This window comes from Solanum tuberosum, unplaced genomic scaffold (genome assembly GCF_000226075.1).
Source record: "Solanum tuberosum cultivar DM 1-3 516 R44 unplaced genomic scaffold, SolTub_3.0 scf00110, whole genome shotgun sequence".
Classification (NCBI taxonomy): domain Eukaryota; kingdom Viridiplantae; phylum Streptophyta; class Magnoliopsida; order Solanales; family Solanaceae; genus Solanum; species Solanum tuberosum.
This window is the reverse complement of record NW_006239037.1, coordinates 605,271-622,143: the sequence shown is the minus strand read 5'-3', so window position 1 is coordinate 622,143 and position 16,873 is coordinate 605,271. Positions and strand designations below refer to the sequence as shown.

Here is a 16,873-nt window from a genome sequence, read left to right as displayed (position 1 = left end):
TCTGTTAGAACTGTTAGGCAGTTAACACTGTTCAACTGTCAAGAAATTAGTTAGTTAGTTACTTTTGTGGTATTCTTCTTTAAGTCATTTTACCATTGACTAGTTGTATAAATACATGGGAATTGTATTAATTCACTCATTCATGAATAATATCAATGTATTCTTTATTCCTTCTTCTACATCTTCTTAGCTAATCTTCTCGGTTGTACCCTGAATTAGCCTTCATCTTTTTCGAGCCTTAGCTCCTAGATTAACTACTATCATCGTGATTGAGTGTGAGTGCATCAGAAACCTCCTGGCTTCTAGTTAAGAAAACAACAAAAGAGACATAGGAAAAAGAAAAAAGAGCAAATTTGCCTTAACACTTCCCCTTTGATCTAATCCACATTCGCAATGCAGACCCTTTTATTGGGGCAACGCTTCCAACATGATATTTTTTCGTATTCAAGGTTTGAACTCGAAACTTTTGATCAAGGGTAGAGGGATCACATCAAAAATATCGCACCACAACCATGTTGTTTGTTCCCAATTTAATCGTCCTATGTACAAATACTTCATTCATTTCCAAAGAAATATATATTAATCTCTGTATTGCTCCGTTTTATGAGAGTTGCATTTTTCTAAACTTGACTCAAAGTTTAAGTTAAACCTTATATTTTAAACTCAATGACAAGTTCTTATAGTCACACATATATTATGGTGTATTTCATATTACAAATTTCAAAATTAAACAAATATTATGATATATTTAAGATCATAAAATTCTAAAAGTCTTACTATGTTATTTTTCAAATTCTGTGTCTAATCCGCTTTATTAAAATGAGGGGTATATATATAGTCCAAGAGAAACGTTGGGTTATTTAATTTGCACCGTTTTTGCATAGTACTATTAGATTTCTTGAAAGCATTCATATTTCTTTTTATCCCTTTCTAGTCACTTTCACAAACCTTAAGGTGAAGGGTATTTACCATTCAACTATTCGAACACTCCTCTTGTCAATACATTCTTATTAGTCCTTTCATTCTAAGGGGAAAAAAGAGCAATTGGAAGCCCTGAGCAGTAAGCTAAGTGCTGTGTGTCCTGAGAAACGCCGGACCATTGTATGTAACTTTGTCGTGTATTTCCACAAAAGCTTATTTTCAGAGTTTGAACTTGTGACCTCTTGATCACATGAAGATAACTTTATCAGTTACATCAAGGCTCCCCCTTCCAAAAAAAGAGTAGATATTAATTAAACAATTTAGAAGTCATCCATGAGACGTGGAGACAAAAGAGAGGCCCTTGACCATCACAACACCTTATTGTTAGGGTTTTGCCCGAATTTTCTTTCCTTATTTGAAGTTTATTTTTTTATTTTTAAAAGAAAAGTCAAAGTATTATCATAAATGCTTGAACTTTTTCTGAAAGGAAAATATAATTTTCTTCCATATTTGGTTTATTCTTTCCTTAGAGGAAAAGTTTGGAGATTTATAAATTGAACTATTCTCATAGCATAACAAAATAGAATCCACAATGTAGTCATTAAAGGGTTTTGTTTATGAGGAAATTTTCTCTCTACAGTTTTTATGTTTTTTATTAGTTTTTAATTATGTAGGCCAATTGGTCATATCAAATAATAATATTATATTTTTTAGTATAGTTTTATGTGTCATCTAATTTATCAACCATATTATTTGCAATTATAAGCTTCCGCATGACGCCCTATTCACCTTTCATAACCCAACACTTGTAACATACCAAAAACCGCTCGAATGCTTATCTTCACTTAATATAAAAATCTCCCAAATTAGATGATAAAATTAATTAATACTAATACACTTGTCTACTACGTAATTACTATCAAGTAGGAAAAGTAGTTAACCCACATTCACAACAAAGCCTTAATTTAATTCCCCAAATAATTTTCCCTATATATATAAATATTGCTTCTCTCGTAACTCATCCATTCCAAAACCATATAACAAAAATGCAAACATCAACAAGTACATTATTTTCAGCACTAGCACTACTTCTTCTTTCCTTATTACTACATGTGAGTTCTCAATCAGAGGATTGCCAACAAGTTATCGTTGGTTTAGCACCTTGCTTACAATACATACAAGGAAATGCTACAACTCCATCGTCAGGTTGCTGCACACAGCTTGCTACTATAGTGAAGACGCGACCGCGATGCGTGTGTCATGTTTTTAGTGGTGTTAATGTCAATCAGACACTGGCTATGGCTCTTCCTAAAGCTTGTAATGTTCATAACACTCCCTCTCTTACACTATGTCAAGGTCAGTGCCGGCTCAATGCTTATAAAAATTAGGCATATGCCTTAGGCCCCCAATTTTAGGGGGCCTCTAATTTTTACCACAATAAATTATGTGTTAATTTTTTTTATAGAAAAAAATAATTATCTAAGATAAATATATTTTTCTTAAAAAATATATATATTATTTTATTCACCTTAACCTCAATAAATAGAAGAAGTCGAGAAAAATTTGTTTCGTCTTCTTACATTCTCTTCACTAACTCTCGCACTGTAATTTTCTAGACTCCTTTTATACTATAGGTAAGTTAGAGCTCTATAAAAAATATGAATAAATAGTAAAAATCATGTTTTGGATAAAGTGAATTACAAGCCTGTTTAGATTGACTTATTTTATGTGTTTTTAAATCAAAAAAAAAAAGAAAAAGAAGAAGCTTATAAGCTGTTTTGTCAACTTATTACTTATAGAATAATGTTAACAAGTTATATAATAATTGCTAGCTAAAAGATTTTAGGCCTTTAATTGAAATTTCGCTTTAGGCCTCCAAGTACGTTGAGCCGCCCCTGGTCAAGGTACACCTAAGTTTATCAATTATTTCTTCCATTTTGAATATGGATGTTATAGTACCCTATGTACTTGTCTTTTCTATAATCCAAGTGATTTTAGATGTCTTTTGTGGAACATGAGTGTAAACTATAACAACCACATATTAATAGAGAAGGTATACCTCTGATCGATATGCACTCTTCTCTCAGAAAGTCACTCAACTTTGAATTTTAACTCAAAAGTCATTCTACTATGAATGTTTTACTTACAAAGTCACCCAGTCTATTTAGGTGACTTTGTAAGTAAAACATTCATAGTTGAGTGACTTTTGAGTTAAAATTCAAAGTTGAGTGACTTTCTAATTAAGAAAAGAGTACATAATTGAGTGACTTTTGAGTTAAAATTCAAAGTTGAGTGACTTTCTAATTAAGAAAAGAGTACATAATTGAGTGACTTTTGAGTTAAAATTCAAAGTTGAGTGACTTTTTGAGAGAAGAGTACATAGTTGAGTGACCATCTGAGATATTATCGTCATTTATAATGTTCGTTTTCATTTCTAATGATGGTGAATAATCATTGTGTAACATGTTTTAATGTAAATATAAACATTTCAGCTACTTCCCCAGCTGGTTCTCCACTCTCTTCATCCACTCCTTCAGGTACAAATACTAACAAATCTTGATCTTGTAATAAGTACTCCACATTGTTCATCTTCTTTTATGCACTAATTTTATAATGGTCATGAGAAATTATAAACTTGAGGAGTTGACATATATGCAGGAGAGGGATCAAGAACTTCACAAAGTGAGGATTCATCAAGAGGATATTCATTGAAGCTCCCATATTACTCTCTTTTATTTACCATTATTATAGCCTCTTTCTCACTGTTCAACACCATCTAAACTCAAAAGCGTGTGTGAAAAGTCAGAAGGATCAATAATGTTCTCACTTACTTTTCAATGTGACTCAAACCCTCAACCTACTGATTCAATGTACAAACGGTACACGTATATTACACACATGCTTTATGGTTTGATTCTTTGTATCTTTCAAACAATAGAGTCGGGTTCATGGTTCAATTCAAATAATTTTTTCTAGAAAATCAAATCAATTAAGTCACTTTTTCATCGATTTAATTATTATCTATTTATTAATTTAAAGGTATGACAATAATATACTTTCAAATACATAGTAGATTGACTATTTCAAGATAACACTACCAAATCAATTATATATATACTCTAAACAAAGAAGGAAATTTGTATATGTAATTTACTCGAAAAAAATCATATGCATTATCTAAGAATTTAGTCATTTTTCAAGGACTATAATAAAACTTTATACAATGATATGGGGTTTTTTTTTTTTTTTGCAAAATATTAAAGAGTTGTGATGTACTCGGATATCACGTTGGTAATTGAATTAACTAGTGATGAATAACTAAAGAACTACCAACATGGATTGTGGTGTAATGATGGGACTGCTTCAACTTTAACGAGAGGTCTCAGGTTCGAGCCCTGAGTATGGAGAAAATCTTAATGGAAGCGTCAAACTAAAAATAATAATAATTAAAAAACTCAAGATAAGTTATTCTAAAAATTGAATAGATTTTTTAGATTATCAAAATGAAGACTATAAATCAAACAAGCTAAGAAGTAAAAGCAAAGACAACAATAACACCTAAACTAAATTCAAAATCCAAAAGATTAATAAGATTAAAAAAAATAAGAATAGACCGAAGCACCTTCTTCGTGATTTGCGTAGGATAATTTGTAAGTCACAAATTATCCAATAATAAAAGATAGGCCGATGCCATTGAAAATGAAATTATAACTTGAATTTTGCAAACAAAAATTATACAATTTAAAATGTCAAAGCATAATTTAAATTTTACTCACATTTTATAAACAAATTTTTATTTCAAATTTTATTACCAAACGAAAATGTCAAGCTTATTGCTATAGAAAAAGAGGTGGTTGGCGTAATTCTTAACTTGTGAAACTCACCATACTTTTAAGTCATAAAATAGTAAAATACCACTCTAACAAGGAAAATAAAAAGTTCAAAAGTTCAATCAACATTCCATTTTTTGTTTTATTTTATATTTTTATGTTTACTAATATCTCCGTCCACTTTTAATCATATTACGTTTTTCGAAAGTCAATTAGATAACTTTTTAAAGTTAAATTAGATAACATTAATTTGATGTTTTAAACAAAAAAAAAAATAGATATTCAAAAACTATAAGAATAGTACTATAAATTGCAATGTTTTTCATATCAATATGATGAAAAAACACATCGTATTAATCAAAATTCTTATAGTTTGATTTTAAAAATAAAATTATGACAATTAAAAGTGGACGGAAAAGTATTCTATTTTACCTTTCTCATTAGCTAGGCAGAAGGTCTCGTGTATTTTTAGCTATATCTAGTCTAGTTATAAAAAGTAATACTACTATACCTTAACTCTTAAGCAAACAATTTAACAAAGATTTATTATTAAAGTTATTTCTTTTATATATGTATGATAGATATTGAAATTTGAACGTTTTCATATTTTGAATCTTTTTAGCAAATATTTTGACCTCATCAGTGTTCTAATGTGAATATAACGTGTGTGCGCATAAAGCGGATCAAATTATAGCATTATTTATCGTTTTAGAGATCCGATCATTTGACCATGCGAAAGTAATTAACAATTGTTTCCACGTAAAGTTGAAAAACAAAATAATTAGAATTCATAAGTTGGTTGCGTGTTTCTTTAAATGGAAATTGTGTGTATGCCAAGAATATTAGATGATTAAATTAAAATAGTATTGCAGAAAATAAAAAACTATACTTCAGATAACAAAAAATAACTTCTCAATTTTTGGATAATTTTATTTATTTATCTTTCTATTAAGGATCTTTATGCAGTTTTAATGAAAATATTGATTTTTTTTCAAATAAACTTTTTACAGCATAAACGAGTGTGATTTTCCTATAAAGTTCCCAAATTTTAATGAACAGTCAAATCTATATACAGTAAAACCTCTATAAATTAATATAGTGGGACCATGTAATTTTATTATTTTATAGAGAAATTATTTAATCGATAAATTAATATTTATTAATTTAAAGAATGGTTTGAGATTTAATGAAGGTTAATTTTAATTATATCAAAATCATTGTATCTTACTAATTTATGTATCATATTTATTGAATTGTCACTATCATGCAAACAAAAGTGCATGGATGACAAGTGTGCTTTTTAATGAATATATTCGTTGATTTGACCACAGAATGCATGGTAGACGAGTTTTGCTTATAGTAGATAATTGTCCAGCCCATAATAGAAATATTGAAGGACTACAAAATGTTGAATTGTTTTTCTTGCCACCCAACATGACATCCAAAATTCAATCTTGTGATGTTGGGATAATAAGAGCTTTCAAGATGTATTATTGTAACAGATTTATCGTAGGATATTAGAAGGTTGTGAAGTGGGACAAATTAATCCAGCAAAGATTAATGTTTTGGATGCTATCAATTTGCAATCCCTACTCGGATAACAAATATTCAGCAAGAGACAATAGCAAATTATTTTCGACACTGTAAAATTCATTTGGGGATGCAATCTCAGAGAATTTGAATGAACACACTTGTGAAAACGTCATTCATGAACTTGAGGTCATGATTAATGATCTCGGTTACCACACTAAAATGGATGTCAATAACCCGTTGGATTATCCGGGTGAAAGTGATACATGTTCAGAGGTCCGGAGCTTAGAAGAATTATGGATACCATCGAAGCAATGTTGATGATGAAGTTGAAGATGATACTATATATACCTTTGGAACCAGTTACGCGTAAGAAGCACTTATCACATCTAGAACTCATTACAATTTTATGGTGCAGTTCGAAAAGACAAAATCAGAGCTCTTGAATGCAATACGAAAAGTTAGAGATGAGCTTCAACTAGATTTAAATTTTAAGAAAAAACAGAACACAATAGAATCATATTTCACTAAATTGTCTTAGATATATTTGTACTTTTAAAAAATTATTAATTTATAATATTAGTGGGACCATATATTTATATAGGGGTCTTCTGGAAATATATTATCTTATTATCTTATCGAAATTGGTGATTTTTTCCATTGGCCCAAGTCGAGACCAGAAGAAAATATTACTTTAGAGAGATTATTAATTTATCGAGTATTAATTTATAGAGATTTTACTGTATATATAAAGGAGAATATGAAAAAGCTGATGTGGCATACTTCTTTGATCAGGATTTCTAATTATCTTTCTTTTTTTTTCTCATTTTTGAGAATTTTCTCTTTATTTTAGAATTTAAAATAATACATTAAATTAATGATGATCTATTTATATTATTCCTTCAGTTAATTATAGTAATTATAGAAAATTGATTGGTTTCTTCTTCATTGATACATAACCGTAATTTTTCTTTTCGTTATTTTTCTTTCTTTATTTAAACCTCATTATGTGATCATCATTTAATTAATTATTAATCAACTTTATTATTCAATTTTTTTTCACCTTTTTATTTGACATTTTATAATATTTTTCTGATTAAAAATTAAAATATATTCATGGAAGTATAAAAAGATTATTTATTGAAATTAAATGCTCAAATTTTAAATTATACATTTTCCAAAACTTTTAGACTTTTCTTACATCTTATGTTCTGTTCTTTCCTGCTGGGAAATTGTAACAATTGAATTAAAAAATAAGAGTTAAATGTTAGTAATAATAGTAATGATTGCAATTAAAATAATTAAAAGCTATAAAATGAAAACCAACAAACAACAGTTACTAATAATAGAGAGGTGTGAGGTAATGAAAAGTCATGAGGACAACTAAGAATTACGCCTATAAATTCATGAGAATTGCAAAGATCCAATGAAATGACTACAAAGTTTTCTTCCCGACCACCTGATGAGGTATGTTGAGTGACTAGAAAATTTATCTTTTTACTTTTTTCTTTTTACTTATTATTTATTTTCAAAGTGTGTCATAGTTTTATTTTTATGTAGAAGCAAATAGTATTTTTATAATATATATTTAGATTGCTTTGAATAGTAATATATATTTAGGTTGCTTTGAATAGTATTAATGATTTGATGAGTTTTTATTTATAATATATATTTAGATTGCTTTGAATAGTAATATATATTTAGGTTGCTTTGAATAGTATTAATGATTTGATGAGTTTTTTTTTTTTTTAATAATGTTCAACACGTTTAGGCGATCATTAATGGACAACTAAATTAAAGGGGTGAACACCTTATACTTGACTTGTCATACTTCAGAAGGTATGATACTTCATAGTAATTTTTTCAATTTCTGGAAAAGCTAAATTTTTAATTAATTAAAATATTTCATTAGCCTTTCTTTCTATTATTTTTGTCGAACATTCTAAATATTTAAGGATTTGCTCTAGAATTTTATTTACTTATTAATATTTTATTATTATTTTTACAATTTTTCTTATTTCTCTATTATTATTGTAAAATAATAAATATGTCAATTTAACCATTCATTAATACTTTAATAATTTAAAACTTGATGATCTTTATTTACATTACTCAAATATTTTTTTTATTATCATAACCCATATAACAATTAATAGTCATTATATTATTTCGGTATTCATATTGTAGTTCTATAAATAAAGACATGGTAAAACATGGTAGAAATGATTACATTATAAATCTCTCAAGTTATTAGATTTTTGATACGTAATTCTTATATTCATGTTTTAGTTTGACTTGAATAGTAAAATGAAGGCTATTGAATGATGATCAGCTTGTGAGAATGAATATTGACAAGAGTTAGGAAAATTGTACATTGATTTCATAATTTTTTCTTCAATTTTTTAAATAATTAAGATCATAATAATAATGTACATTATTTATTATTTATCGTATGTTCTATCCATAATTTATTTTTGTTTTATATATTATACGATTTTTTTTACTGTGGTAAGTTTATAAATTTTGTTTTAGGTTCAAACAAACAACTTATGACATTGTTTGGAGTCATGGGACTACTAATCAAACGTTTATCTTTATAAAATCAATTATACATCTGGATGCATATATAATATAGATGTACATATTATAAATATCTCTTCTATTTATATTATATTTGAAAAAATTATCGATATCTTATCATATTTTTTTAACCGCGCGAAATACTGATAAGTTCACTAGTTGTTTATTAACGAAATGAGCAATTTGAGGTGTTAAAGTAAAATTTGATGCGGCAAGCCACAACAATTTTTGCGGTGCAAAATGTATAAATTCCTATTTTATTTTTGAGTTAATTATATTTAGTTAATAATTTTTATGTAGTTGGTTTTCGTTTTAGTCATAAATTTTGGAAGGAATTTTAAAATTTTATCTTTAAATATCAGTTTAGTCATGAAATTTAATCAAAATTTAAAAATCTAATTCTCAAGTTCCCGACTTCCATTCACAAAAACTTTGATTTGGTTTTCGTTTTAGTCATAAATTTTGGAAGGAATTTTAAAATTTTATCTTTAAATATCAGTTTAGTCATGAAATTTAATCAAAATTTAAAAATCTAATTCTCAAGTTCCCGACTTCCATTCACAAAAACTTTGATTTGGTTTTCGTTTTAGTCATAAATTTTGGAAGGAATTTTAAAATTTTATCTTTAAATATCAGTTTAGTCATGAAATTTAATCAAAATTTAAAAATCTAATTCTCAAGTTCCCGACTTCCATTCACAAAAACTTTGATTTTTTTTTAAACAAAAAAATTCAAAAATTACAATTTTAATAATAACTTACACTTTGTTTAAAATTCAAAAATTACAATTTTAATAATAACTTACACTTTGTTTAAAATTCAAAAATTACAATTTTAATAATAACTTACATTTTCAAGTTTCAACTTCATGATCTATGACAGAATGAGAACTTGATATAATATTCCCTCTCTCCTACACATTTTATGTGATGTAGTTTGATTAGACATGAAATTTAAGAAATATGAGAATAGTTTGCAATGTTTTAAAAATATTCTTAAAATACATAAATTTTTAAATAAAAGAATACACCTAAATAGATTTAAAAAAAAAAAACTTGATAATATTATTAAATATTTGTCAAAAATACGTGTTCTTTTTGTCCCATACTTGGACAAAAAAATATTAGTTTATATTGACATACCCTTCAACTATCGTTTAGCGCTGATATATGTAGATCATTTGTGTAACAATAGAAATATACGTGACTTATTTATGTAACAATATGAGATATATATGAGCATTTTTAGAACGAGGAGTATATTAGATTTAAATAACAAAATTAAAAAATATATCAAATTTTTTTTCCAAAAAACAGTAAAATATGTCACGTAAATTGAAACTACGGAAAGAGTACTAGTTCTTGTACCATGGTTGGACAAGTAGAAACGAAACTATCCTTTGGATGACAGAATAGAAATTAGAAAACCGAACGAAATGGAATAGAAGATGCCTAATCTATTCTTTGTTGTTTTAATTTAATTTGGTAGGGTAAACGCATGTTACTTACTTTCCAAAAACACTCTCTTCTAAATCACTTGTCAAATTGTTTATGGTAAATCTGGTATTTTGATTATTCCTTCCTCATTTGTAATTACACCAAAAAAGGGGCATCCTGCATATCTTGTTTCAGCTCTACTTGTTGAAGGCTGCAGGGTTTTCGGGTTAAGGTATATATATATATTGATTATCCATTTTCAATTTCATCTTAATCAGTTGGGAATCGGGTTTGCTTATCACTTAATTCTTGGAATTTGTACAAGAGTTTCAAGATTCCCCAATTCTTGAATCACCCAAGTTTAGCTTTTTACTGTTTTATTATTCTTTTTCAAGATTGCCCATTTTCCCAATTCTTGAAACACCCAACTTTTTGTTTTTGCTGTTTTATACTTGTTTCTTTATGTTAGGGATTTGGGTTATAATTGGGTGATTATGTTTATGTACTTTTTCAGCTGCCATCATTTGATTTGTCTTGTTAAGATTTGGCTGTTTTTGTGTGTGTAGAGTGTTTCTATTTACCTTTTCTGCTTTTTATTATGATAGTTCATACTTGTTTATGATGGAGGAATCAATTTGATCTTCAGTTCTTTGTTGTTAATCTATAGATTCAACCGTGTATTAAATCTTTTGCATCTTAGTGTCTTTTTAGTATACTTTAATAAAATCACTCTTTTGAAAAATATAGTTTATAAAAGATGTTTAACTGGATTGGTGAAAGAATTGGATTTTGATTTCCACTTCGAAATGAACAAACACATCTATAGTCATAGCAACTTAACAATGTAGACACTTGGAAGACTTTTCTCATCATGGTATGAGATTTATGTTCAATTACTATATTGGCGCAACAAGTATGGGGCTATATGGTACTACTCTACTATTGCGGCTAAAGAACTTAGCTGCAGGTCTCAAGACAACATCAACAACTATGCCTCAATTCTAAACTAGTTAAGGTTGGCTAAATGATCTTTGCCATTTCGTTTGGGCTTATTTTCATGTAAGTGCTCAAATTTTTAGTGAGACAAATGCAACTAGTGTTTATCCAAATCTCACAATTATTTGTATGCCAACATTCAAAACCTTAACCAAAGTAAAAGGGTACAACACTGAACATAATGTAAGTGTACAATGACAGCCTATTAGTGGGTATTGGCATAATAGATTCTTCTTCTTTTTTTGTGTGTGTGTTCTTCTTACTAACTTCGTATCAATTTATATGTCATACTTCCCTTTTTATTTTGTTTCAAAAAATGCCACTTTTCTATATATTGTAAGCTTTATTTTTAACATCTCATTTTACCTTAATGACAATGACACTCCCTTTTAAGAATGACTTGACATGTTTAAGATTACAAAATTTGAAAGATATTTTTGGTATGTTATATACCCCTTTACTTTATGACCGCAAGATTCAAAAGTTCTCTTTATGTCTTAAACTTCGTATTCAATGTCACCATTCTCAAAAAAATGTAGACTTCGTACCTAGTCAAACAATCAAACTAAGAAATATAAAATGAAATGGAGGAAGTATGAAATATTGTCAATTTTTTAGATTCTCTCCATGTGGTTTTACATCTACCTCGCCCTTTTGACACATTCAGTTATCATAGTGGCGCCTATAAATAGGTGCATTTGGAAGTCTATAACATGACCAAATCATTTCAAGCGATCTCCTCTAAATTCATCCTTTTATTTGTGCTACTTGCACATTCTAACGGATGTAATCGTTTATCATATTGTATGGTCACATCCACCTCACCATTCACATTTCTCCAATTATCATTCTTTTGCTATCTTTACATTGCCTATTAACCTACCGGCAGCCTCCCCTCTGTTTCAGACTTAGGAATTAGGATTGACGATAAGACCCTCACATAAGTGAAATTCATGAGTAGGGTCTCAAGATATGAGTTAAATTAAGATCAAGCTTGTTATTGTTCTTTAATATTAATATCTTCTGTTTTATAACCGGGAATCTTATTTTAGTTTTTGCTTGCAAACTAAGTTGATTTTCCAATCTGCTTGGCTTTGAAATGCCGATGTTTGTGCAATATAAATTGCATAATCCTGAAAGTGATTGTGGAAGGAAACAGCTCGTACTGCCTATATCATCAGTAGCGCAAGCCATTTATTAATCTTCTGTCCTTTTACCTCCTAGTTGTAATTTAAACTACTGTTAGTGTCTACTCTGGATTTTTTTTTTTTTGAGAAAGTGTCTACTCTGGATTTCATTGGGCACTTTTATCCGTAGCAAGATTTCTTGCTTTTAGGCAGTCAAGCATCAAATCCTTTTGTTTGCTGGTCAGTTCTTAAGTATTCTCTGACCAATGGCTGAAGCTTGATCCACAGAGAGAATTTGTTTCACTGTACCACCAGATTGCCCCATATGCTTGTGATAAGTTCCTTTTGTGCTTATTCCTCAAGGTTACCATCGCCAATCATTTTTTACTTTGCTTTTGTGGATTTAAAATGAGCTCTTTGCATTCTTTTTATCTGTTCTTGTTCTCTTATATTTGTCATTCCACTTTCTGCTGTGCTCTATTTGCTTTATCTGTACCTACCCTTTTCCTTCTTCCAATCAGAACAAACATTAAGTCCCAAAATGGTAAGGTTGAGGATTTTTGTTGTCATAAGATAAAATTTGAATTATCAATCACTACTTTTAATATTGTATATAACATGACTTTTGACCTGAGTATCTCACGCTTAATTTCCGTGGAACTATTTAAGGCCTAAATCTCTCTCATTTAAATTTTCGGTGGTTTAGGGAGGTAAAGGTCTACTGTAATACTCTTTAGCCACTTATAATGCTCTTTTATTAGTAGAAATGGATAAATTCCCTCAATGCTTCTTTGGTTCCTTGTTTTATATTAGGGTTGGGGTAAATGCCCCTTGTAATAATGTAAAGAGAATTCTTTTTGTTTTATTACTGTAGTGTTTAGACTTTAGCCCAAGCTTGCACGCACCGCGACTAATTCACAAGTTTTGTGCTACCTCCCACCAATATAAGTATAAGTTAACTCTGCACCAAGGGTTAGAAAGGAAGAATCCACCTAATGTCACCACTACCGAAATCCCTGCTTTCCAAGGTTATTACACTGATGACTCAGCTGTTAGGCCAGCCATTGGGGGCTGTAACAGTGGGACAGACTTGGTTCCACCATTATAAGAACCAAAAACCTGGTGTTGTTTTTATACTTGAGTTAATTTTATTCTCCATGTCTTGGTGATCTCTTTCTTTCTTGCTGTCAGTTTCTCTGTCTTACATTTCTCCACTAGCAGGGGGAATCTCTAAGTAGATAGGTGTACTATTGAAAAATAAAATCCTTCCGTCCAATTCTTTGGCCAACATTCCAATCTGGTCTGTCCCAAATGGGTGAATTCTTTCTTTGAAGGGAAAGCAATCAAGTCAAATACAACTACAATTTTATGTCATTTCAGCTTTAATAGGACATCTTTATACTTCTTTCACATCCTCCTACACTTAATATCTTCATTGTATGTTTGTTTGCTTAATCTCCCCAAATGATAATCCAGGTTGGTGAATTTCGTGGAGGATTAATTTGCATGGTACTGCACTTCCTGTATACAGAGAAGTGAAATCAAATAGAAGCAAGAGGGAGAGTGTTCACATCTGTAGGTGATGTCACAGCCTGAGTTAATTGCTGGATTTTCTTTCTTGTTTCTGCTTAACATTTTTATTTCGATTTATTCAGAAAGTAGCTGAGAAGATATCACAGGGCATCGTTTTGCCCAGGTACTTAACTACAGTGATTGGTAACGTTCTAGCTGCTTTCAAACTGAACATATTGACGAAAGACAAATGGAATAAATTATTACTTTAGGATTGTGGTAGCCATATTGTTCCACTTCAACTGTTCTCCCCCTTTTTCTATGGTTGTTCCCTAGTTTTGCTTGAATCTTCCTGCCTCTTTCACCCTTTTCTAAGGAACTACTAGTGCTATCTCCACTCTGGATGAGATACAGCGAGAGTTTGTAGATTTACATGATATCTCTAGGTTCCACATCATTTTGAGAGATCAGGTTGGCACAGGATATGTTTATCTAGCTGCTTGTAAGTTTCTCTAAAATACAGTTGTATGCTTTTGTAGGATGGGCATCTTTATTGCATAGTATATATTTTATGCATTGAGAAATGTAGCTACTTTGTGTAGGACTATATTGTTTGGACAAAATCAGGAGAATTAGTTAAGACACATCAAGTACTTGATACAGTACCTTCTTAAGTTCTCTGCTTGCAAGATTCTTCTCTTTGAAAATGTTGTGGAGGTCATTGATATAGAACATATAATATTTGCCCTGTAGAAAAACTGATAATATTTGACTAATATGGTGGCTCTGCAATGGAAATGCTTTCCAGGTCTTTGGTTCATCATTATCTAAGCTAGTGTGACTTACTATTCCCTGGTGATAGGGATCTTATGAGGCGTATTGAAATTGTAGGGGGAAATCTTCTAGTTATCCTGTTGGGTGGTCTTTTAATTCAACTTTTCCAAATGAAATAGAAAGATTGTTGCGTCATTTCCATGTATTAGCACTTCCAATAAGCTTATAGTGTTTAATGAGGATATCAAAAAATTGGATCACTAATGGAAGGGACATAAGTTCATTTGATAAACATGTTAGTTCTTGCTACAAAAGGTCCTTTTTTTCTCTCCTTTCTATTGTCTGGAGAGAGGTGACCTTTTGTCTTTTTTCTACATGTCCATTATGCATGAAGATTGGGATGTAAGGGCATTTAGAATGCAGACAGAGCTCTGATCATGGGATCAGTGGACTAAGATATTTGGCATTTCGCATATTCAATACAAAGAAGTTGAAATCATCCTGTTATATGCTGCTCGTTATTCTAGCAGATATAAGGGTTAGTTATGATGTTTGTTCTGGATCTCTACATTAATTTGTCAAGTTTTTCAGGTTGACTTTCAAACAACAAGATTTATCAGTCAGTTCAGTATTATTGGGGTAGATGCAAGCTTGATAGTAATGTCTGTACTCATTGAAGGGCTTCCTGATGCTGTTGCTCTCAGGTGTCTTGCACGGGTTCCATTTTATCTTCATCCCAAGTTAGAACTTGTTTCCCATTCCTGGCAAGCTGCTATTCGAAGTGGTGAACTATTTAAGGCAAGACGGGAGGTCAATTCATCGGAAGAATTTTTATGTGTCTGCGCCTTTGATCCTGATAATTTATGGCAGCTTTATGATCCTATGCGTGATCTTTGGATTACTCTCCCTGTTCTTCCGTCAAACATCAGACATCTTGCACACTTCGGTGTGGTATCTACTGCAGGAAAACTCTTTGTTCTTGGTGGTGGTAGTGATGCTGTGGATCCATTGACTGGTGACCAAGATGGAAGTTTTGCCACGGATGAGGTCTGGTCATATGACCCAGTCACCCGAGAATGGAGTCTCTGTGCGTCTATGATTGTGCCTCGAGCCATGTTCTCTTGTTGTGTGTTTGATGGGAAGATAGTTGTTGCAGGGGGTTTCACTAACTGCAGAAAATCAATATGTAAAGCAGAAATCTATGATCCCGAGAAGAATGTTTGGGATCCGATCCCTGATCTTCATCACACACACAACTCTGCCTGCTCAGGAGTGGTTATTGGTGGTAAAGTTCATGTATTGCACAAAGGTTTGTCAACTGTTCAGGTTTTGGAAAATGTGAAGCAGGGTTGGACTGTGCACGAGTACGGTTGGCTCCAAGGTCCCATGGCTGTTGTTAGGGGAGAGCTTTATGTATTGAGTCATTGGCTCATATACAGGCAGGAAAGAGAAACAAGGAAGATGGTAGTTTCAGCATCAGAGTTCCGTAGAAGAATTGGGTTTGCAATGATAGGTCTGGGAGATGATATCTATATTGTTGGAGGGGTTATTGGACCCGAGCGCTGGAATTGGGACATTAAATTGCTGTCTGATGTTGATGTCCTGACACTCGGAAATGAGAGGCAAGTGTGGCGTCAAGTTGCTCCAATGACAAGGTGTAGAGGAACGGTCCTTGGCTGCACGCTAATGAGAATATAGGTCTTGTATAACGGATCGAATTCCATTGCAGTTTTCGTTGGATAACTACTTCAAAAAGGGTTAAGTTGTTCCTGCAGGGTGCAAGGGATGACATGTTCAGCTTCCTTGCATAGTATATATAACCCTTTTTGCTCAATGCTGCTGGTTTTTTTTAGTAAACCTCTGTCCATACCTTGAATGTTGGCGATTTTAACATGAAAAATACGCGTATTTGCATCAAGGGGGTGTCTTTTCTCAGAGTTTTTGTTATCTTCTTGTGTTGCTGTATGGAAGATAAATTAGTTTGTTGTTGCCCCTGCTTGATTCTTTTCTATTAGCAGTGGCCATGTTTGTCTATTGTCAAGTTGTCAACAAAGTGAACCTTAATCTTTTTGGTCTTTTTCTTTTTGTCAAATCAAGAAATATCCATGTCTTAGGATAAACCAAATCATAGTTTAGCCACAAGATGGGCAATTGAGATTCTAAAGCC

At 30.8% G+C, this 16,873-nt stretch overlaps 2 protein-coding genes across 8 annotated transcripts; both read left to right on the top strand.

The window, feature by feature from the left end:
* The first annotated feature begins 1,956 nt into the window (after positions 1 to 1,956).
* Positions 1,957 to 3,859, top strand: LOC102586716 (protein YLS3-like). Its single transcript, XM_006349703.2, has 3 exons — positions 1,957 to 2,277; positions 3,414 to 3,458; positions 3,580 to 3,859. The coding sequence occupies exons 1-3, from the start codon at positions 1,968 to 1,970 to the stop codon at positions 3,699 to 3,701; spliced, it is 477 nt and encodes a 158-aa protein (XP_006349765.2). The 5' UTR covers positions 1,957 to 1,967; the 3' UTR covers positions 3,702 to 3,859.
* Positions 3,860 to 10,268: 6,409 nt separating this feature from the next.
* Positions 10,269 to 16,826, top strand: LOC102592465 (F-box/kelch-repeat protein SKIP30). Of its 7 annotated transcripts, XM_015309691.1 has the most exons (5): positions 10,269 to 10,529; positions 11,265 to 11,312; positions 13,897 to 13,999; positions 14,076 to 14,116; positions 15,298 to 16,826. In XM_015309691.1, the coding sequence occupies exon 5, from the start codon at positions 15,367 to 15,369 to the stop codon at positions 16,402 to 16,404; it is 1,038 nt and encodes a 345-aa protein (XP_015165177.1). In that variant the 5' UTR covers positions 10,269 to 10,529; positions 11,265 to 11,312; positions 13,897 to 13,999; positions 14,076 to 14,116; positions 15,298 to 15,366; the 3' UTR covers positions 16,405 to 16,826. The 7 variants fall into 7 exon arrangements, with proteins under 7 accessions (XP_015165177.1, XP_006349696.1, XP_015165178.1 ...); XM_006349634.2 differs by lacking the exon at positions 11,265 to 11,312 and having other exon boundaries at positions 13,897 to 13,995; XM_015309692.1 differs by lacking the exon at positions 11,265 to 11,312 and having other exon boundaries at positions 13,897 to 13,995; positions 14,076 to 14,136.
* The last annotated feature ends 47 nt before the right edge of the window (positions 16,827 to 16,873 follow it).

Coding starts and splice junctions, on each gene's coding strand:
- LOC102586716 (XM_006349703.2), top strand. CDS start 1,968: ATGCAAACATCAACAAGTACATTATTTTCAGCACTAGCACTACTTCTT. Junction 2,278..3,413: donor CTCTCTTACACTATGTCAAG/GTCAGTGCCGGC, acceptor TAAACATTTCAG/CTACTTCCCCAGCTGGTTCT. Junction 3,459..3,579: donor CTCTTCATCCACTCCTTCAG/GTACAAATACTA, acceptor ACATATATGCAG/GAGAGGGATCAAGAACTTCA.
- LOC102592465 (XM_015309695.1), top strand. CDS start 15,367: ATGTCTGTACTCATTGAAGGGCTTCCTGATGCTGTTGCTCTCAGGTGT.